We start from the raw sequence: 20,251 nt of genomic DNA, 5'->3' as shown, positions 1-20,251 counted from the left end.
TAGCTAATTTTTCATGGTAGAGAACTTAAATGCATTGATTAGCATCAAAGAGATTGAAAAGGTCAATCTTAGTCAAGAGAGAACATTTAAAAAGGTGTAGATGATTCAAAATTGAATTACTTCTAACAGATGAGTCCAGTGCTGTTTAAACTAGTTTAGGTAATAGAAAAAGATGGAAAACTCCCCTGTTCATTTTATGAAACCATGACTTAACAACAGAACCCAATAGAAGTTACAGAAAAGAAAACCAGAATTTTCTTATCCATATTGATGCCAAAATCATAAATCATAAAGTCATAAGTAAAATATTAGTAAGCAGAATTCAACAGTGTATTAAAGATTGATAAGCTTTTATGACCAAATAACTTTTATTTCAAAAATGAAAGAATGGTTCATATCAGAAAAATCTATTAACACAGTTCATTACATCAAAAAATTAAAACCAAATGATCATATTATTTAATGCTGAAAGGCTCTTGGTGAAATTCAGTTGTCATTCATGATAAAAATTTAAGAAGGAATAGGAAAAAACTACTTAAATATGATAAAGACTATTTATTTGTTCACTTAACATGTTTTAAGTTTTATTTATTTGACAGAGAGACACAGCGAGGGAGGGAACACAAGCAGAGGGAGTAGGAGAGGGAGAGGGAGAAGCAGGCTTCCCGCTGAACAGGGAGCCCGATGTGGGGCTCGATCTCAGGACCCTGGGATCATGACCTGAGCCGAAGCCAGACGCTTAATGACTGAGCCACTCAGGCGCCCCTACTTAACATGTTTTTACTGAGCACTCACTATGTGCCAGGTTATGTTTGATAGGCTGGGGTTATAGCAGTTAACAAAACACACAAAACAAATAAAAATAAGCCCTTTCTTCATGGAACTTACATTAGCATTTGGAAGACATCCCATTAAAAAAATAGGCAAGTTAAATGTCTAGTTCATCAGATGGTAATAAGTCTTACAGAAAGAAATAAAGTAGAGGATAGGTTGTTATTAAGAGTTGGGGCATAGGAATAGTAGGGAAGTCCTCATAGGTAAGGTGATACTTCTTGCAGAGACCTATGGGAGAGCAAGAACAAGTGAACAAAATACAAAAATTGCTGCCCTTATGGAGCCTACAGTCTAGTGGGCGAAGACTAAAAAAACCCAAAAACCATATTAAATAAGAAAAACATATAGCATATTCAGAGATTATAAATGCTATGGAAAAAGAAAAATCAGAGGAGAATAAAGGGGACCAGGACGGTGTGGACTTTTTTTTACATTTTTTAAAAAAGATTTTATTTATTTATTTGACAGAGAGCACAAGTAGGCAGAGTGGCAGGGAGAAGGAGAGGAAGAAGCAGGCTCTCAGCTGAGCAGGGAGCCCAATGTGGGACTCCATCCCAGGACCCTGGAATCCTGACCTGAACTGAAGGCAGCCGCTTAACCAACTAAGCCACCCAGGCGCCCCGGATTTCTTTTAATTTTTAAAAAGATTTTTAAGTAATCTCTACACCCAACGTGGGGCTCAAACTCACAACCCCAAGATCAAGAGTTGCATGCTCTGCTGACTGAGCCAACCAGGCTGTCCCATGGACCAGGGGGATTTTGAAGGGCAGGTTATGATATAAAATAGAGTGATCAGGGTATTCCTCATCAGCATGAGATCTGAGGAAGTCTTGGGAGTGAAGGAGTTAGCCAAGTGGATAGCTGGGGAAAGAGTGTTCCAGGCAGAGGAAACAGCCACTGTAAAGACACCAGTGAGGAGCATACCTGGTCTACCCAAACAATTGCAAAAATGTCAGTGGAGCTGGAACAGAGTGGATGTAGGAGGGTGTGGAAGTCAGATTAGGTTATATAGGGCCTTGTGGACCACTGTAAGGACTAATTAAAAATTAGTTTAATGAATTTTAATAAGGCAAATACCCTTCTATAACTACCATCCATGTCAAGAAATTGAACTATGCCGTCAGTCCAGAAGCCTTTCCATGTATCCTAATCTCAAAATAAATCTCATGCTTTCCCCCAAAACTATACACTATTCTGACACTTTTAGAAATCACTTCCTGATGTTTCTTTATAGTTTTAGCATCCAAATATGCAGGCTTATATATTATAGTCTCACGCTTTAAAAACAATCTGGCACATGGGTGTCTGGGTGGCTCAGATGGTTAAGCGTCTGCCTTCAGCTCAGGTCATGATCCCAGGGTCCTGGGATCGAGTCCCGCATTGGGCTCCCTGCTCCTTGGGAGCCTGCTTCTTCCTCTGCTTCTCTCTCTCTCTCTCTCATGAATAAATAAATAAAATCTTAAAAAAATAATAAAAATAAAAATCTGGCACATACTTTAAGTTTCTTTTAATTTATAGATTTCCAAATGCTCAATTCCTATCATAACCATACACTATTTCTTGGGGAGCCTAGGTCATTCAGGCAGTAAACTTACTTACCATCTGAATTTTGCTAACTGCAAAATTTTTTCAATCAGACTGCTGATTGTCCAACACATTCTTCTTAATTGTATATTTCATACAAATTGGCAGCTGAATCTAGAGGCTTAATCAGACTCAAGATCTGATTTGGCAAGGCTGTCTGGTTTTTTTTTTGTTTTTTAAAGATTTTATTTATTTATTTGACAGACACAGCCGAGGAGGGAACACAAGCAGGGCGAGTGGGAGAGGGAGAAGCAGGCTTCCCGCGGAGCAGGGAGCCAGCCTGACGTGGGGCTCGATCACAGGGCCCTGGGATCATGACCTGAGCCGAAGGCAGATGCTTAACGACTGAGCCACCCAGGCGCCCCGACAAGGCTATCTGTTATGTGTAGTTGTCTTTTTGTGATTTTAGCAGCATTTGATCCTCAGTGCCTAGATTCATTAGTTTGTTTGATTTTGCAAAATTCTGATTTCATTTCTCAATATTATTTAGAAAAATTTTTTAAAGAGATACAGCCCTGCATCTACTATCTGGTTACTGAGGTTTATAGTCCATATAGGAAAAAGGCATGATAAATACTGGATTGTTATTCTTTATTTGGTAGTTTTCAAGATAATGAGTTGGTTTCTTTTCATATTTTTCCAAGAGACTAACTTGACGATTTCAATCTATTGCAATTATTATTTTGTTGAAGTTCAGATTGTCCCATCTCTGGCCCACTGGAAGATTTACAGGAGGCCCATTTTATACTACAGACACCTGCAGATTGAAAGTAAATGGATGGAGAAACGTCTATCGTACAAATGGATGTCAAAAGAAAACCAGAGTAGTAATAACGTACATCAGATGAAGTAGACTTTAAAACAAAGACTGTAACAAGAGACAAGGACACTGTATAATAATAAAGGGGACAATCCAATAAGATGATATAGCAATTTTAAATATTTATGCACCTAACATAGGAGCACCCAGATATATAAAACAGTAACAAACATAAAGGAACTACTTGATAATAATACCATAATAATAGGGGACATTAACACCTCACTTATATCAATGACAGATCATCTTAACAGAAAATCAACAATGAAACAATGGCTTTAAGTGATCCACAGGAGCAGGTGGATCTAACAAATATACAAACGTATAAAACAGCAGAATACACCTTTTCAAGTGCACATGATTCTCCAGAATAGATCACATATTAGCCCACAAAACAACTAATTCAAGAAGATCAAAATCATACCGTACATAATTTCTGACCACACCACTATGGAACTAGAAATCAACCACTAGAAAAAAATCTGGAAAGACCACAAATACAAGGAGATTAAATAACATGTTACTAAACAATAAATGGGTCAACTAGGAAATAAAGAAGCAATAAAGAAGTACATGGAAACTTGGGGTACCTGGGTAGCTCAGTCAATTAACAGCCGACTCTTGATTTCAGCTCAGGTCATGGTCTCAGGGTCACGAGATTGAGCCCCCTGTGGGGCTCCGTGCTCAGTGGGGAGACTGCTTGTCCTTCTTCCTTTCCCTCTCCCTTCCACCTGCTTGCATGCGTGTGTGTGTGCTCTGTCGCCCAAATAAATAAATAAATAAATAAATAAATAAATAAATAAAATCTTAAAGAAGTACATGGAAACAAATGAAAATGAAAACACAATGGTCCAAAACCTCTGGGATGCAGCAAAAGTGGTTCAAAGAGGGAAATTTATAGCAATACAGGTCTACTTCAAGAAGCAAGAAAAACCTCAAATAACCTAACCTTGCACCTACAGGAGCTAGAAAAAGAACAACAAACAAAACCTAAAACCAGCAGAAGGAAGGAAATAATAAAGATTAGAACAGAAATAAGTGATATAGAAACTAAAAACACAGTAGAACACATCAATGGAAACAGGAGCTGGTTCTTCGAAAAAATCAGTAAAATTGATGAACCTCTAGCCAGACTTATCAAGAAAAAAAAAAAGGACTCAAATAAAATCACAAATGAGAGAGGAGAAATACAACCCAACACCGCAGAAATACAAATAATCATAAGACAAAATTATGGAAAACTATATGCCAACAAATTGGACAACCTGGAAGAAATGGATGAATTCCTAGAAAAATAAACTACCAAAACTGAAACAGGTAGAAATAGAAAATAGAAATAGAAAACTTGAACAGATCAGTAACCAGCAAATAAATTGAGTAGGTAATCAAAAGTCCAGGACCAGATGGCTTCACAGGTGAATTCCACCAAATATTTAAAGAAGATTCATACCTATTCTCCTTAAACTATTCCAAAAAATAGAAAAGGAAGGAGAACTTCCAAATTCATTCTACAAGGCCAGCATTACCCTGATACCAAAACCAGAGAAAGACTCCACTAAAAAGAATATAACTACAGGCCAATATCCCTGATGAACATGGATGCAAAGATTCACAATAAAATACTAGCAAACAATACATTTAAAAAATCATTCATCATGATCAAGTGGGATTTATTCCTGGGTAGCAAGGGTGGTTCAATATTCACAAAATAAAAGAAAGGATAAGAACTGTATGATCATTTCAATAGATGTGGAAAAAGCATTTGACAAAGTGTACAACATCCATTCATGATAAAAACCCTCAAAAAGTAGGTTTAGAGGGAACATACCTCAACATAATAAAGGCCATATATGAAAAACCCACAGCTAATATCCTCCTTAATGGGGAAAAACGAAGATCTTTTCCCCTAAGGTCAGGAACAAGACAAGGATGTCCACTCTCAGCACTTTTATTCAACATGGTACTGGAAGTCCTAGCCACAGCAGTCAGATAACAAAAAGAAATACAAGTCACTCAAATCAGTAAAGAAGAAGTAAAACATTCACTATTTGTAGATGACATGAGGCGTTATGTAGAAAACCCGAAAGACTCCACCAAAAAAACTGCTAGAACTAATGAATGAATTCAGTAATGTCACATGATACATAATGTGCAAAATCTGTTGCATTTTTATACACCAATAATGAAGCAGCAGAGAGAGTACAAAACCAATCCCGTTTACAATTGCAACAAAAATAATAAAATACCTAGGAATAAACCTACGAAAGAGGTGAAAGGCCTGTACTCTGAAAACTATAAAAGACTGATGAAAGAAATTAAAGATTACACCAAGAAATGGAAAGGGAGATGCCTGGCTGGCCCAATAAGTAGAGCATGTGACTCTTGATCTCAGGGTCATGAGTTCAAGCCCCACACTGGGTGTAGAGATTACTTAACAAAAGAAAAAAAATTACACAAGAATTTTCAAGTGCATGGGTGTCAGCACCCCTAAGTACCATGTTGTTCAAGGGTCAACCATATAGATGTCTTTCAGATACCCTGTTGCTTCCTTGTCCTTCCTCCCACTCATTCATTTCATGCAGGTATTATGGTTATGTTGGTTGTTTCCAACCACTTGTATTTTGGAGTTTGTAGGGCAACTTTGTCACCTAGTTTTGTTTTAAATGTTTGTGTTTTTTTGGTTTTGCTATCTGGTTTCTTTGTTTTCATGGATGATTTGTCGAGATTAAAAAACTTATTCTTATGGCTTCTCAGATTCCCTCTCATTTTCAGGACTTGGACTTGGAATACTTACGGAGGCGTTGCAGGATTTTGAGCAGAGGAGTGACATGATCTAACTCTATCTGGTGTATATACTGCAACTAGACCACAGGGATGTAAAGAAAGAAGGAGGGAAACTATTAAAAGAATATTGTAGAAATCCAGGCAAGAGATAATGTTGCCTTGGACCAGGGGCGAGTAGCTGTGGATTTCATGAGAAGTGATCATATTTGGATATATTTTGAGGTATAAGTTGATAAGATTTTCAGATGGATTGGATGTGGAGTTTGAGAACGAGTAGTCAAAAGACAGCTCCAGTTTTATTTTATTCCGCACAGCAGGACAATGGAGTTGTTTTCAACTAAGATTGGGAGGGCCATGGATATATAGTAGACTTTGGGGATACGATCAGGAGTTAAGTTTGGGCTGTGTTGAGCTTGAGATAGTTATTAGACTTCTGTGTGGATCTTTATAATTCCACTCTTCTATGGACTGAAAAAGACATTGCTTACTATAGAAAATTGGAAAATACGGAAAAGTTAGGTAAGAATATAAAAATCAAAATCATATCACTGTCATTGTTACCATTTTGATATGATTCTATGAGTATATATAACATTACAAAATCGAATTTCTGTTGTGTACATACACAAAAAAAATCCACTTTCACAAGACATAACGTAAGTGTTTGTTGAGTGAAATAGTCTTTGAAAACATGACTTTTTAAAATAAGATTTATTTAGGGGCATCTGGGTGGCTCAGTCAGTTAAGAGTCTGCCTTCGGCTTAGGTCATGATTCTAGGGTCCTGGGATCGAGCTTCACATCGGGCTCCCCGCTCAGCGGGAAGCCTGCTTCTCCCTTTCCTGCTCATGCATACTCTCTCACTATCTCTGTTGCTATCTCTGTCTCTCTCTCAAATAAAAGATTTATTTATTTATTTGAGAGAGAGAGTGCATGAGTAGATGGAAAGGCAGGGGGGGAGGAAGAGAGAGAGAGAAGCAGATTCCCTGCAGAGCGTGGAGCCCAACGTGAGGCTCATCCTCGTTACCTCGAGATCAAAACCTGAGCCAAAATCAAGAGTTGGATGCTCAACCTACTGAGCCACCCAGGCACCCCGAAAATATGAGTTTTAATGGTATTTCATCTTTTTAGTCTAATAAGTATAACCATATGGGTTATGTACTTTTTTTAAGATTTTATTTATTCATTTGAGACAGAGATAGAGAGAAGACTTGAACAGTGGGGAGAGGCAGAGGGAGAGGGAGAAGCAGGCTCCCCACTGAACCAGGGGCCCGATGTGGGGCTCGATCCCAGGACCCTGGGATCATGACCTGAGCCGAAGACAGACGCTTAACCATCTGAGCCACCCAGGCGCCCCTGGATTATGTACTCTTACCCATTCCTTTTTTGCATGTCCATTCCAGCCCTGACGCTTGCTTTAGTCTAGAGAATTTGGTTTCCTGTAGTAGTTGCTGTGTATCATAATTCAGACCTGTGGTTTGGCAGCCCTCCTGGCTGTAGTGTTTAACTAAGACTCATGTAAGATCCCATGCTTTTAAAATGAGTGTCTTGGAAGATTATATTCACTTCAGTCATTCAGGATTTTGGTATTGTCCCCATTCCCTGAGGACGAGTACCTTCCACTATGAATGCTGCAGAGAAAAGGGAGCCTGGACACTTAGGCCTGGGGAAGAACCTGCAGATTCACAGGTATCTTGCCTTGCAGTGCTGTGCCTGGGCTGTGGGTGTTCAAGTATTCTAGTCTGGCGGGCACTGTGTTTTAGGGTCCCAGTGAGATTAGTGGGTACTGGAATGGTAACTAACCTATACCCTGGTACACTTCCTGCCTAACTGTTGGTTAATTCCTGGAAAGACTGAAGGAGTAAGGGGGATTTGATGAGTTCCATCCAGCCTGCACGTTGTTGTGTAGAAAAGATAATCAGGCTCTCTGAACAAAGCTCATTTCTCTCTAATGACAGTATCCTTTTGAACAGAGATCAACAAACTTTCTGTAAAGGGCCAAGTATTTTTGGCTTGACAGACCATTCAATTTTTGTTGTAATATCCAGCTGACTTAGAGCTAAAGCAGTCATACACTGTTCGGAAACAAGTGGGGTGGCTCTCCACGTGTAGCTCTCAATTCTCTAAGTGCAGCAGGTCTCTCATGCTTGTGAAAGTTGATAGGATCCTTCTGTAAGGAAGGGTGTCACCTGAGACTCCCCACACAGATCCTACATGCCCTTAAGGTGCAGTCTCAGATTACAGTTGGTAATTTTTTTCTGTAAATGGCTAAATAGTAAATATTTTAGGTTTGGGGAGCAAAATGGTCTTTATCTCAACTATTCAGCTCTGCCATTGAAGCAGAAGAGAGACCATAGACAATGTATAAACAAATGAGCATGTCTGTGTTCCAATGAAACTTTATGACATTGAAATTTCGTATGATTTTCATGTGTTATGAAATATTCTTTTGAGTTTTTAAAAACTGTTTACAAATGTAAAAGCCATTCTTAGCTTGAAGGCCAGACAAAAACAGGTAGTAGGACTGAATTTGGCCTGTGACCCATGGATTGCTAACTCTTGCCTTAGCTGCTTGGCAGCTTGCCCTGATTTACGTCCCACCCCAGGAGAAGAATGGCTTAGTTCTGTCATCTGCAGTCACATTATATAGTGTCTGGCTTTTTTTTTTCTTTTTTTTAGAGAGGGTGAAGAGGGGCAGAGGGAGAGAGAGAATCTTTTTTTTTTTTTTTAAGATTTTATTTATTTGTCAGAGAGAGAAAGCACATAAGCAGGGGGCACAGCAGGCAGAGGGAGAAGCAGGCTCCCCACTGAGCAGGGAGCCCAATGTGGGACTTGATCCCAGGACCCTGGGATCATGACCTGAGCCGAAGGCAGACAGTTAACTGAGCCACCCAGGCGTCCTGGAGAGAGAGAATCTTAAGCAGATTCCATGCCCAGTGCAGAGCCTGATGATGCAGGGCTTGATCTCACAACCCTGGGATCATGACCTGAGCTGAAATCAAGAGTCAGACACTTAACCAACGGAGCCACCTAGGCACCCCTGTAGTTTCTAGCTTTTGTGATTACAGTTATCATGCTGCATATTAATCATGAGTATTTGTTTCTCTCTCTTATTGGACTCTGAGCTTCTTGAGAGGAGGGCCATGGCCTAATCAGTCATTTTTGCATCCGTAGTATCTAACACTTGACATGACACATAGTAGGTATTCAGAAAATGTTTAATTTGAATTTTATGATCAGTAAATATAAAATGTCTTTACTACTGTCTTAAAGAAAAACACCTGATTGATAGGCCGTGGGCCTTTCCAAGTTCTTCCCTTTAGCAGTCCATCGTAACTGCATTTGCTGCTAGCGGATCTTGTGACTCAGTGGTTATGTAACAAAAAACCTTTCCAAATTCTTTCATTTTAGAGTTCTCTTTTGCTTTCAGATAACAGATCATTGGACTTTGAATTATTAATTTGATCTTAATGATAAATAATGGCTTTTCATTTTTCTTATGAACCAGTGCTATAATCTGGATGAAAAAAATGATAAAAGCTATGGTTTATTGAGCATATACTACATTCCAGTCTCTTAGTCAACTCTAGTATTTCTTTAGACTTTTGGTAACTTTGTGACTACTATTAATTTAACTCTTTCTCTTTGTTCCATACATCTAAAACAAAACAAAGCAACAGCATCATATGCTTTCCTTCCATACTACCTACTGTAATGAATGATAACACTGTCTATTTCGAGCCTTTCATGTCAAATCTGAATTGATCTAGACTCCTTCCCCTCCTTCTCCCCCTATCTAATTGGCCACTAAGTCTTATCAGTGTTTGTTTGTTTTTAATCTATTGAGTTTTTCTTCTATCTCCATCTCACTTTCTGTAGATGAATCAGTAATTTCTCAACTTTTCCAATATGTAGTTGAACATCTTTACTAGTGTTTCTGAGCTCAGTTACCCCATCCCTCAGTCTACCTTATCCATAATTATCAGCATTGAATGCTTATAGTGATAACCTGATCATGTCAATTCTGTGATGAAAACCCTTCTATCATTTCCCATCATTTTCAAAATAAAGCCAACTTCACAGTCATGATATGCAGACCCTATGTGTGACTCCAGGGTTTAACACAGATATGTTTCAGAACTCAGAAATATTTGGATCTCAGGTCATATAATGTACATAACACATATTATATAATACCCTCTGTTCTGTGTCAGCACTGTGTAATCATACACATTAATGTTTCTGCATCAAAGAGTATGATTATTTATGCCAAGTAGAATAAGGACTCTAAATACTATCAGTTCAGGTCATGTTTTGCTGCCAAATGAAGGCAGGAAAATGTTGAGTTTTTTAGTTTTTTGGATTTCAGAATTTGAGATAGGAGATTATGGCCCTATAGATATTCAGTGGTCTGCTGGAACTGGTCAACTGCAGTTGGTGATGCCATGTTGGTCATTTGAAATCAGCCATGGTAGGGGTATTTATGCCATGGACATCAGTAAATGCAACAAATAGCTTTTCTGCTCCCTGGAGATCAGGTTGTTAAACATTACCAGCAGAGGATTATAAATGCCTATTATATGTATAGTATATATGTATATTTTTACCATTGTGGCAAACCAATTTGCTCACTCTACACGGCATAGAACAAAAGGCTGAAGTTTCCAGGGAAGCATAGAATGTAAAAATTAAGAAAATCAATAGGATGGCAATAAGAGAAACTGGGAAAAACGGGAGCTTTGGAATTAGAAAGACGTGGGTTCGAATTCTAACTCCACTAATTCCAGACTGTGTGATCCTTAGTAAATCACTTACCTTATCTGGGTCTCAGTTTACACATTTGAAAAATAAGGACTGATACCTTTCTCTTAAGGTTGTTTTAGGGAGGGGCGCCTGGGTGGCTCAGTTAAGCGTCTGCCTTCAGCTCAGGTCGTGATCCCAGGGGGGATCCCCGCCCAGCGGGAAGCCTGCTTCTCCCTCTCCCACTCCGCCTGCTTGTATTCCTTCTCTCGCTGTCTCTATCTCTGTCAAATAAATAAAATCTTAAAAAAAAAAAAAAAGGTTGTTTTAGGGATACAGAAATTAGATATCACATACAAAGTGCCTGACATAGAATGAGCAGAAAATGATATTCTATGTTTATTATAAGCCTTGCTTTTCTGGAAGTATTTATTTCTGTAGACATGACTCCCATTCTCTAACATTCCTAATGCCCCCACAGAAAAATATCATGCAGTTTAGCACTTGTGTGTTTTCTGGTTAGTTCATCCTGTGTCCCTTGACCTTCTTATAAAGATGATCCTTGACTTCTCTTGAGCATGTTTGTGTAAACTAAATTTATAGGCCTGTGCTTTTTTTTCCCATGAAAAGCTTTTAGTCATTGACTTAATAAACATTAATTGAGCATCTATTACATATTAATGTGCTACGTGTGGTGATAGATTAACAAGACATAGACCCTCCTTATACTTCAGTGGAATGATAGATAGTTGGGCAAGGAAGCTAACTATTTAAATGCAGGGAAATTAGGAGGCTTCTGTTATCAGCTGGGTGAGAAGTGATGGTGATATGAACTAAGATAATGGCAGTAGGAATGGAGGAGAGCTGTTTCACTCAAACATAAAGACTATAGAACTGGATAACTTGGAAATGGTCTTGCTTTCTTTCTCCCTATCCCATCTGAGATCTCTGGCTTTGCCTTCTGTGTAGGTGGTGGTGCCATTTATCAATATAACATGTACATGAAGAGGATCAGATCTTGAGCAGAAGATGATGGGTCCAGTTTTGGACCATCTTGCTTAGTTTTGAGGTGTGTATAGGGTATCTGGGTAGGGTGACCATATAATTTTATCATACAAACTTGAACATTTATGAGAGTGAGTAGGATGTGCTCTTAATAATGAAGGCTGGGGCAATAGGTATAATACTGGACCTGTCCTGGAAAAACCAAGGATGTCAAGAAAAGATCAATAAATATCAATAAATATCAAGCAAAAAGTATAGAGTGAAAAGAGCAGTGGGTTAAGTAGAGTACTGGAGAAATTTTTTTTTTAATTTAAACTCAGTTAATTAACATATATATTATTAGTTTCAGAAGTAGAGTTTAGGGCGCCTGGGTGGCTCAGTCGTTAAGCGTCTGCCTTCGGCTCAGGTCATGATCCCAGGGTCCTGGGATCGAGTCCCACATCGGGCTCCCTGCTCGGCGGGAGGCCTGCTTTTTCCTCTCCCACTCCCCCTGCTTGTGTTCCTGCTCTCGCTACCTCTCTCTCTGTCAAATAAATAAATAAAATCTTTTTTTTTTTTTTTTTAAAAATTTTTTTTTTTTTATTTGAGAGAGAGAGAATGAGAGAGAGCAAGCACATGAGAGGGGGAGGGTCAGAGGGAGAAGCAGACTCCCTGCCGAGCAGGGAGCCGGATGCGGGACTCGATCCAGGGACTCCAGGATCATGACCTGAGCCGAAGGCAGTCGCTTAACCAACTGAGCCACCCAGGTGCCCATAAATAAAATCTTTAAAAAAAAAAAAAAAAAAAGTAGAGTTTAGTGATTCATCAGTTGCATATAACACCCAGTGCTCATTACATCAAGTGCCCTCCTTAATGCCCATCACCCAGTTATCCCACCCACCTCCTCTCCAGCAAACCTCAGTTTGTTTCCTATAGTTAAGAGTCTCTTACGGTTTGTCTCCCTCTCTGATTTTGTCTTATTTTTCCCTCCCTTCCCCTATGTTCATCTGTTCTGTTTCTTAAATTCCACATATGAGTGAAATCATATAACTGACTTTCTCTGACTTATTTCGCTTAGCATAATACCCTCTAGTTCCATCCATGTCTTTGCAAATGGTGAGATTTCATTCTTTTTGATGGCTGAGTAGTAGTCCAATTTGTATATATACATCTTTTTTTCATTTTTAAACTTTTTTTAAAAATTCAATTAATTAACGTAATATATTATTAGTTTCAGAGGTAGAGGTCAGTGATTCATCAGTCTTATATAAGACCCAGTGCTCATTACATCACATGCCCTCCTTAATGTCCATCACCCAGTTACCCCATCCCTCCATCCCCCTCCCCTCCAGCAACCCTCAGATTATTTCCTATGATTAAGAGTCTCTTATGGTTTGTCTCCCTCTCTGATTTCATCTTGTTTTATTTTTTCCTCTCTTCCCCTATGGTCCTCTGCCTTGTTTCTTAAATTCTGCGTATCAGTGAGATCATATGATAATTGTCTTTCTCTGATTGACTTATTTTGCGTAGCATAATACCCTCTTGTTCTATCCATGTCGTTGCAAATGGCAAGATTTCAATTTTTGATGGCTGAGTAGTATTCCATTCCATGTGTGTATACACACACATATACATACCACATTTTCTTTACCCATTCATCTGTCGATGGACATCTGGGCTCTTTCCATAGTGTGGCTATTGTGGACATTGCTGCTATAAACATTGGGGTGCATGTGTCCTTTCGAGGGACTATGTTTGTATCCTTTGGATACATACCTAGTAGTGCAATTGCTGGGTCATAGGGTAGCTCTATTTTTAACTTTCTGAGGAACTTCCATACTGTTTTCCAGAGTGGCTGTACCAGTTTGCATTCCCACCAACAGTGTAAGACGGTTCTCCTTTCTCTGCATCCTCACCAACATCTGTTGTTTTCTGACTTGTTAATTTTAGCCATTCTGACTGGTGTGAGGTGGCATCTCATTGTGGTTTTGATTTGTAGTTCCCTGATGTCGAGTGATGTTGAGCATTTTTTCATGTGTCTGTTGGCCGTTTGGATGTCTTCTTTGCAGAAATGTCTGTTCATGTCTTCTGCCCCTTTCTTCACTGGATTATTTGTTCTTTGGGTGTTGAGTTTGTTAAGTTCTTTATAGATTTTGGATACTAGCCTTTTATCTGATAAGACATTTGCAAATATCTCCCATTCTGTCGGTGGTCTTTTGGTTTTGTCAGCTGTTTCCTTTGCTGTGCAAAAGCTTTTTATCTTGATGAAGTCCCAATAGTTCATTTTTACTTTTGTTTCCCTTGCCTTTGGAGACATGTCTAGCAAGAAGTTACTGTGGCTGAGGTCAAAGAGGTTGCTCTGAGTTCTCCTCTAGGATTTTGATGGATTCCTGTCTCATATTTAGGTCTTTCATCCATTTTGAGTCTATTTTTGTGTATGGTGTGAGGAAATGGTCCAGTTTCATTCTTCTGCATGTGGCTGTCCAATCTTCTGAACACCATTTGTTGAAGAGACTGTCTTTTTTCCATTGGATATTCTTTCCTGCTTTGTTGAAGATCAGTTGACCATAGAGTTGAGGGTCCCTATCTGGGTTCTCTGTTCTGTTCCACTGATCTGTGTGTCTGTTTTTGTACCTGTACCATACTGTCTTGATGATGACAGCTTTGTAATACAGCTTAAAGTCTGGAATTGTGATGCCACCAGCTTTGATTTTCTTTTTCAACATTCCTTTGGCTATTCGGGGTCTTCTCTGGTTCCATACAAATTTTAAGATTATTTGTTCCAGTTCTGTGAAAAATGTTGATGGTATTTTGATAGGGATTGCACTGAATGTGTAGATTGTTTTGGGTGTCCTGGAGAAATTTTTAAGAGGGGGGAAAGGTGACCATTGAGATAGGAAGGAAACCTGGAGTTAGTGGCCTCACAGAATCCCAGGGAATAATCATTTTATTTTCTCTTGTCCTTTGTTTAGGAGTGGAGTCCCTTTGAGGGATTCATCATCAGAAAATGATTATCTGCAGTGAGAGGTCATATACTTTTTAAAAAGGGGTTTTACCTCTTATTAGAATACTAATTTGAATGACTTCTTATGTATTATGATATAAAACTCTCAAGTTTTATTAAGCACTTTTGTTTTGCAGTCATTTGGCCAAAATCTGCTAATTCAGATCCAGTTTAAATCTAGGTGTCACTTTATGTTTATTTTATTTATATTTATTTATTTTATCCTAAGATGATGAGTTATTTAGTCATATATAGTGAGTATAACCATTACAAGCATAAAGTAAATTTCTAGATCAAGAGATAGAATACATTTATTCTGTAATATTGAAAATCATACATAGCACTTCTTTTCCTTCTTTAGAAAAAAGGGTTCTTTAGGAAGTCAACAGAAAAATAGAACAAATGAATATTTTGCATTCTTAGTGGACTATAGTTGGCTATTTTCCCCCTAATATTTTATTATGAAAAATTTCATACATACAAAGAATTGAAAGAATTATACCTACTAGCTTTAATTAATGTATTGCTGTCTTTGCTTTATCACACATCTGTCCATCTGTTTGTCCCTCTAATCATTCATCAGTCCATCTTATTTATTTGTTTAATTTTGATGCCTTTCAAGTAAATTAATTGGCTGTTTTCCTAAGCAGTCTTAGCGCTGTTATTTTTTTTGTGGATGTTGTAATTAAGTTGTTAACCTGTTTTGTGCGGATGTTTTCAGCTGACCATTTTTCCTGTTTCTAGAAATACAAAGTTGCCAATAACAGCTGTCAAATTTAGGACATTCAAAAAAAGTCTGGGAAATAGTGTTATGTCCCCTTTCTCAATAGATTTATAATCCAGACACTTACAGTTTTTAAAGTTATCAAAAATAATTTCCTTTGGTCTTTTAACATTATTATTTTTTTGTATTCTAAATAAATACTTATTCATATTCATATTATATTGTTTTTAGAGTGGAAAGATCTACAGACCAAGTCATCAAGCCAGTCAATGTGGGAGCACTATCAAAATGGGTTGGGAAGATACCCCCAGATGTTTTACAAGACATGGCGGTGATTGCACCCATGCTTGCCAAACTTGGATATGACCCATATGCCAATCCACCTAACTATGGAAAACCTGATCCCAAAATCCTTGAAAACACTAGAAGGGTAAGTGAGATTTTTAAAGTGAATTGATAAAACTGGATATGGAATTTGGGCCCTGAAAAGTTTTTTCTTATTTTGCTTCTTATTTTTTATGATCAGAAATTTAAGTTTGAAAAATTGTATTTTAGAATGCGTTATCATGAGAACACTTACACTGCATTTTAAGGGTAACTGTGACTCTTCCCAGGAATTATGGGGACAATTATTTAATCTCCTTTGTTCAATTTCTAGAAATGGTGCTTATTGTTGGGGAGATTTATTCTCATAGCTGATTACCACAAATTTGCCAGAAAAACCAGAATTATTAGTGACCTCACTTCTAGGGTTTTTTTTTTCCCTTTGAACCTAATAGCTACTTTACTTTTAAACCTTTGTTTAAATGGGGCATGATTTCTTGATACTTGAAAACTGAACATTGGCTACATCAAAAGAATTATTAAACAGGTGTAATAAGTTACCTTCTGATTGAAAATTGCTATTAAAGTGTAATTACGGCTTTTAAAAAATAAATTATGCTCACATCTTTATAAAATATTGTTTTAGAAAAGCTGAAAACTCAAAGCTAATCTGAATATGTACCTTTCCCATGTAATTTATTTCAAATCAGAATTTTCTTTTTTTATTGTTGTAAAAGATACATAACATCAAATTTAGCATTTTGACAGTTTTTAAGTGTAGAGTTAGTGGTATTGAGTACATTCACATTGTCATGCACTGCCACCACCATCCATCTCCAAACCTTTTTCATCTTTCTAAACTGAAACTACATACTCATTACCCTTTCCCCCTCCTTCCAGCCCCTAGCAACCACAATTCTACCCTCTGTCTCTACATGCAGTCTTTTCTAAAACTGCAGTTTAAACAACACAACTATGTTAGCATAAGTTTACTGCTAGACTTGATTTCCAGATTAAAATTCCTTGCTTTTCTCAGGTATTCTCTTGCTTATGTTAGTGTCCTTCTCTCCCTACAATCTTATATCATCTCTTTATTCAGTCTTTCTTTTGATACCTTTAATTGACAAACACACTTACATTTCATGAGGTTAATTCCATGTGGATTTTTTTCTCTTATGTATTATGTACTTTAATTTTCCTTTCTCGGTTCATTAGTGGCTATATATAGGAAGAGCTAACTTCTTCTAAACCATCATATATATAGCTAGCTTTTTTATTTTTTAAATAACCTTTATTCTCTTTATGATTTCATGTATACAGACATTTTATTATAAAAATATAAGGTTGGTGTATATAAGTTATAAAATTAAAAAGATGAGAAGAAAATTGACTTATGTTACCAACCATACACATGCCATTCTTAATATTTCAGTGGATTTCCCTTCCTTTTTTGCCTATTGTTAAACAAAGGTAAGATTGCATTGTTTTATACTCTTACTTTTGCACACACACACAATTTTGTATCCAGCCCTTTCCTTGTAATAGTCATGAGCGTGTTAGCTTATTTTTTTTTTTTTTAAGATTTTATTTATTTGACAGAGAGCAGAGGCAGAGGGAGAAGCAGACTCCCCACTGAGCAGGGAGCCCAATGCAGGACTCCTGACTGAGCCACCCAGGCACCCCCGAGCATGTTGCTTTTTAAACATAATTTTTCATGGTTACATAATGTATTATCATACGAGCCACCTTAAATCCTTTCTGAAACACAGTAGTAGGTCAGTAAATGAATGAACAAGTAAAATATATTTCCCTAGTATATGTTCTATAATTCATTTTATCATTTTCCTTTTGTTGCTTATAGTTTTCTGTTTGACAAATTACACTACAATGAACATCTTTGCACAAAATACATTTTAGTTTCTTTTTTTTTTAAGGGTAGACTAATGAAAGTAGAATTAAACCAGGTCCAAGTATCTGAAACTTTTTAAGTTGCTTGATATATGTTGGTAATTTCTTTTTAATCTTTTGAACTATCTGTATAATAGGTAATTTTATTTTTTATTTTTGTTAATTTTAATAGGTTTTATTGATTAATATAATTGAACATTTCCCAGTCGGTATTCATATATTCTTTTATGAACCATCTTTGAAGTTTTAAAAAAGTTCACATTCTGCTAAAGATGAAGTACACATGAGTCTAACATCCATTATCATAGTCTTTGATAATCTCTTGGTAATTGGTAATTCATAGCTTTCTCCTTTGTATAATAGTGAAATGTTTTTTATAAACCAGAAACATGTACAAATGATATGCAGAGGTTTTCCAGGCAGTAGTAGTTTTCCTGCATGCAAGTTGACTGGCTAGATTATTCTTGGCCTGCTTGAGTGGTAGGTTGGGAAGAATGCTGTGGTTTGAATCCATGTGACTAGAGAATTTGTTTCATACACCCTTGTGGCTTTTTAAAGGGTTTCTGAATGCACACTGCAGCGGGGGGGGGGGGGGGGGGACCTTTCCCCCCATCTCTATTTCTGAAGAGACAAATAATTTTGAGGGAAAAAAAGATAAAGTGTGAACTATAATTGCATCTTTGAGCACTTCATGATAATACATACAAGCTGACATTCTTGTTTTGTGGAGCTGGGTTTCATAGCCCTTGTAATCTAAGTCCTATGTTTTTTCGAAGCTTCTTTGCTTGCAAAAACTCAGATGCTTATATATCCAGCATTGATGATTATGAAGTTTCATAAAGTAATGCTTAAAAAGTGATCTTTGATTATCAAGTGTGATGTGAGAATGGCTCCAGAGAAAGAAGGTGGCTAGGGAGATTATTCCCTTTATTCATGGGATGGGAGTGGGAAGAAATTCACATTTTGACTGGGAATATAAAATCTGAAGCTCCAGGCCTAAAAGTGCTGGTTTTCATATAATTCTGGGTAGTCTAGAAGCATTGGTGTCTGAGTCAACATATTTTGGGGACACATTACCCAATTTTGAACAGAAAATCATGTGCTTGATGGTTGCTGTGACTCAGATGGTAAATTGGAAATTAAATGCTAACATATTTCATTCTCTTTCCCATCATAGTCTCTAATCCCAAAATTGTGGCACATTTAAGTAAATAGTGCCCTCTTGGTTGCAGCCTTAGCCTTCCACTCTCCCATAGGTTTTTAATCTTTTTAGATTCACAAACCTAATTGAGAATCTGATTAAATATATGGATCCCTACCTTAGAAATAGAGACACAGAGATGCACAGAATTTTACCCACAATTTCAGTGAATTCATAGATGTCCCTGAAGCCCCTCAGATTAAGGACTTTTGTTTTGTAGTCTCCTTGATCAGGCTCATCCATTCATGTGGCTTTGATTACAGCCTATTTGCTGATGTATCTCCCCGTGGATTTCTTTCCTAGGCCCCAGGTTCCTTATTTCCAACTGCCTTTTGTATATCTACACCTACATGCTCACAAAGATTTCAAACTCAGTGACCAAAATAGAACTTACTTTCCGAACTTACTCCATTGTAGGCAGAAGCTCAATGGAAATGTTCACTAAACTGAGCAGGAATCTAGAGTAGGGGTGGAATAGGCTAGCTCATCTGTACTTGAAGCATCTGTGAGCCACTGAGCAGATGGGAGGAGCAGAGTCCTCAGGGCACTTGAGTCAAGCCAGAAAACAGTTTAAAGACCTGCTTACTAAACCTGAAGAGAGAGCTGAAAAGCAGATCAAAGTATGAATGGACTATGCAGTTGAAAACCTGAATAGACACACTAATAAAGAGCAAGTAGTCCAATGGAAAAGCAGGTATCAGGAGGGTTCTTCGAAGGCTGCAGAGCACACCGTAGCAAGCAAGAAGGAACTTGATATAAAGCATAGGAACTATTGGTAGAAGTGTTAGATATTGTTGATTGCCTGTCCCATCTTTTCCTGTTAGTAGGAACTATGTCTTAAAAAATAAACTAAAAATTCCTGGTATTAATTTTTCTAGACTTTCTTATAGGTGGGATAAGCATGTGGCCAGTTTTTATCTAGGCAGTGCTATATAAGGAGATGTCTGCTAGGGTTTTCTGGGAGACATTTAACTTTCTGAGAAAATAAAGAATTGTATGAAGAGAGCTTATCCTTCCCTTCCTGCTTTTGAACATTGCTATGGAGGAACATCAGGGGTGGCTCTGCTGTAGCTACCCTGAGATCATAAGAGAAGATGCCACTGATCCTCGGACGATGAGAGAAGGAAGACAAAGAGCCTGGGCCCCTTGATTTCTGAGCTACTGGGCCTAGCTCGGACTGACCATCTACCTCACCTCTGTACTTACTATGTGTTTGAACTACTCTTAACCAATTATTCTGTAATTGTATCTTAACTGCTAGTGGAGTCCTATTCCTGAGTGTGTGGAGGAAACAAAGCCAACCCAGTGAGGCAAGCAGAGCGAGTCCAAGAAAGAGTCTGGCACTA

General features: G+C 37.8%; 1 protein-coding gene across 4 annotated transcripts in view; it reads left to right on the top strand.

Annotated features, from left to right (window-relative positions):
- Nucleotides 1-20,251, top strand: part of TPST1 (tyrosylprotein sulfotransferase 1) — a 155,055-nt gene that overhangs the window by 85,886 nt on the left and 48,918 nt on the right. For all 4 annotated transcript variants that reach the window (XM_032430956.1, XM_032430953.1, XM_032430954.1 and 1 more), the window contains one exon: nucleotides 15,704-15,902. In XM_032430956.1, the coding sequence (XP_032286847.1) occupies nucleotides 15,704-15,902 (199 nt within the window). The remainder of the gene's footprint in view (nucleotides 1-15,703; nucleotides 15,903-20,251) is intronic.

This window comes from Phoca vitulina, unplaced genomic scaffold (genome assembly GCF_004348235.1).
Source record: "Phoca vitulina isolate PV1807 unplaced genomic scaffold, GSC_HSeal_1.0 scaffold45, whole genome shotgun sequence".
NCBI lineage: Eukaryota > Metazoa > Chordata > Mammalia > Carnivora > Phocidae > Phoca > Phoca vitulina.
Note: the sequence above shows the minus strand (reverse complement) of the source record. Positions and strands in the feature narration are given on the sequence as shown.